At 44.6% G+C, this 3,270-nt stretch overlaps 1 protein-coding gene across 1 annotated transcript; it reads left to right on the forward strand.

Annotated features, from left to right (window-relative positions):
• The first annotated feature begins 119 nt into the window (after positions 1 to 119).
• Positions 120 to 3,270, forward strand: LOC147219390 (uncharacterized). The gene is made up of 3 exons (XM_086172628.1): positions 120 to 140; positions 1,858 to 2,047; positions 2,129 to 3,270. Exons 2-3 carry the CDS (start codon positions 1,864 to 1,866, stop codon positions 2,998 to 3,000), a joined length of 1,056 nt encoding a protein of 351 aa, XP_086028754.1. The 5' UTR covers positions 120 to 140; positions 1,858 to 1,863; the 3' UTR covers positions 3,001 to 3,270.

The following is a 3,270-nucleotide window of genomic DNA, read 5'->3' on the forward strand; positions in this document are numbered from 1 at the left end:
ACGTCGGCGCGTTGCCACGGTAACAATCGATGTCAGACGTCGATGTCCGGCAGGAAATCGAGCCGCTGCACCACAACGGCGTTTTGTTTATTTCCTCCCGTTTACCGTTTATCGCGTGCCGATGTCGTGACGAAGACGAGGTGTGTGTCATGGATTTGATGATGTCACTTCTTTTATGATGTCACGTGTTTTATGGTGTTTTATGACGCGTTGTTTTTATTCGGAGCCAATCACAGCTGACCCTGGAACAAGGGGGGCGGGGCTTGTTTATCATCCCCGCTTCATTATTACGTCTTATTTTTACCTTATTATATCGTATTTATTTTCATTCTATGTACTATGTTTCGATCCTACCCACGGGTGCAAAAACACATTTGGCTGTACTATGTGCATATGATTAGGAATAATAATAATAAGATAAGATAAACTTTATTGATCCTCACAGGGGGAATTATTTTGTCTCAGCAGCGCAACAATGACAATATCAATAAATATGAGTATAAATATAAATAAAAGAGACAATTAAACAATAGCAAAAGACATCCACAAATTAATAAACAGCAGAGTGAACAACAACAACAAGGGTAAGAATAGACAACAGAATGAAAAAGTAACAAAATAAGTTAAAAAATGTGAATATTGCACATATTGTATTTATTTGGACTTCTGCTTAGGTGCTAAACTGCATTTCATTGTCCTTCATATGTACATGTGTGATCACAATGAATTTGATATGTTAATAGACCAAAGTATCTGAGGCACCCAGAAGCCCAGGAGGACCAAGGCCTGCATCCTGGGGATGTTGGACCGAGTTTCTGACAGCAGAAGACCGCTTTTTTTAATTTTTTTTTTTTATATTGAACAGAAACAGCATAAACAAATATATAAATGTAAGGTTGAATCGAATGTAAATGAAACAACGGGAATGAGGGAGCATAGGACATAAGGATATTTGTTCTGTATGTAATCAGAAGTTTATAGGGTTAAAGGTTTGTGATAAATATTTAATGCTAGATGAAAAAGAAAGTAAAGGAAAATAATTCAATAAATAGATAGATAAATAAAATAAAAAATAAATTAATTAATCAAAAAAAATGCAAGGGGAATATAACATATATTTAACTTGGTGGATCACAAGAAATCTCAGGAATCAAACTGTATATTTTTTAGTTTTTGGATTTGTCCATAAGTTTTAAGAATTTTTTATATAATTCAAAATCGTTTATAAAGACCGTAAAGTTGGGGGAACACTTTTGCATTCTGTTTTTGTGAACGCAGAACTTGGCCAGGCCTAAAATAACATTGACACATAGTTCATCTCTTTTGTTGCTTGAAAATAAACCAAATGTTTTGTCGTCTTTTGAGAAGGAAACTGGTGACGATGGAAAATTGTCTTTAACCCATTTTTGAGTTTTAGCCCAAAAGCTTTGTACTTTTTTGTATGAGAAAAATATATGGTCAGCGGTGTCAATGTTATCTTCACAAAATGTACAAATATTATCGTCAATATCCAAGCGTGCCCTCAATAGTACATTAGATGGGTAGATGTTATTCATCATTTTGAAGTGGGTCTCTTTTGCCTTGTGGGTAGAGTCAGATACATGGTTCGCAGCCTGGCAATCGATTCCTTATCAAATTTATTTAAAATATTACATTTATTTGACGTCCAGGGAATAAATTTTCTGTAAAACATTTCCTAATAAAGGAGTTGCTGCATTTTCTATCCAGAATTGAGATTCCCTGGAGTGATAGTTGGGGTAACTGTGGTTTTATGGTTTGGTGCGTCATTATATTTTGGGTCAGGAATACAAATTGTCAGAAGACGCTCTTAGATGTCGTTCCTCCGTTCCCTGACAGACGGGGATGAGCCGCCTCCACCTCCCGCCTCAGGAGTGGAGCTCCAGCCCGGAGCGGCAGCCTCCTCGCATCAAGGAGGAAGAGGAGGGCTTCTGGGCCTCTCGGGTGGAGGAAGGTCCAGAGGGGGTCCACATCACCGAGGTCCGGCTCCAGCCTGTCCCCGTGAAGAGGGAAGACCATGGGGGTTCAGGTGAGGAGGAGTTGTGGTTCCTGCAGAGCGACAGGGATAGATGGTGAGGAACGGGGGTTTGTTTTCATCGTCCCCTTCCAGGCGGTCAGCAGCTCCACATAAAAGAGGAGGAGGACGGCGTCAAGGTCCCGTCGCATTCCGACTCGGTGAAGAGCGAAGACGAGGAGGAGAAACCTCAGACCTGGCAGCTGCAGTGGAGCCGGCCTGAGGAGAACGGAGAGCCCAGGGCCGGAGAAGACCGAGGCACACTTTCACAATCTGACGGCGACGGCGGGACGTCCGAGTCCTCGGAATCCCAGACCGACGACAGCAAAGACTGGAAGGAGACCGGCAGACCTTCGGGGAGGGATCGGGACCCTGAAGGTAGAAGGACCGGCCGGGCCGAGAAGAAACCATTCGGCTGCTCCGAGTGCGGGAAAAGATTCGGCTTCAAGGTGAGTCTGAAGAGACACCTGAGGATCCACACCGGAGAGAAACCCTTCTCCTGCTCCGTGTGCGACACCACCTTCAGCCGGCACTACATCCTGGCCCAGCACATGAAAACACACACCGGGGAGAAACCCTTCTCCTGCTCCGTCTGCAGCGAGAGGTTCTCGCAAAAGGGAAACATGAGGACGCACATGAGGACGCACACCGGGGAGAAGCCCTTCTCCTGCAGCGTCTGCGGCGAACGCTTCTCGGAGAAGGGGAACATGAGGAGGCACATGAGGACCCACACCGGGGAGAAGCCCTTCTCTTGCCCGCTGTGTGGAGAAAGGTTCTCGCAGAAGGGAACCATGATGAGCCACAAAAGGACGCACACCGGGGAGAAACCGTTCTGCTGCGCCGTCTGCGGCAAGAGCTTCACCCAGAAGTTCAAGCTGAAAAGCCACAAGTGCGTCGGCGAGAGGAGCGGCCGTCGGTCGGTCGGGAAAACTGACGAAACTTCCCCGAAGAGAAGAATCCAGGTTTGACGTTGTGCGGTGTTGGAATTGCCAGGATGAAGCAGAATGAAAAGGGGCTTTTTTTCCCAGCTGGAAAAAACATTTAATTCACGCAAGAATCTGCAAGATGGTCACGTCCAGATTTCTTCTAGATTCAAAAACACCTGAATAACTGATGTGCTCTCACACCTGTGCAGTCTAATAAAAAGATTCAAAATTCAAAGCGCTTATTGTCACATGTACAGTGTAGAAATGTGTTTCCTGGTACAATGAAAAATACTTTGCTGTCCAGTCAGATGC

The sequence above is a fragment of the Fistularia commersonii genome, chromosome 25, assembly GCF_037954325.1.
Source record: "Fistularia commersonii isolate RoL2024-O1a breed Wild chromosome 25, RoL_Fcom_v1.0, whole genome shotgun sequence".
NCBI classification, from domain to species: domain Eukaryota; kingdom Metazoa; phylum Chordata; class Actinopteri; order Syngnathiformes; family Fistulariidae; genus Fistularia; species Fistularia commersonii.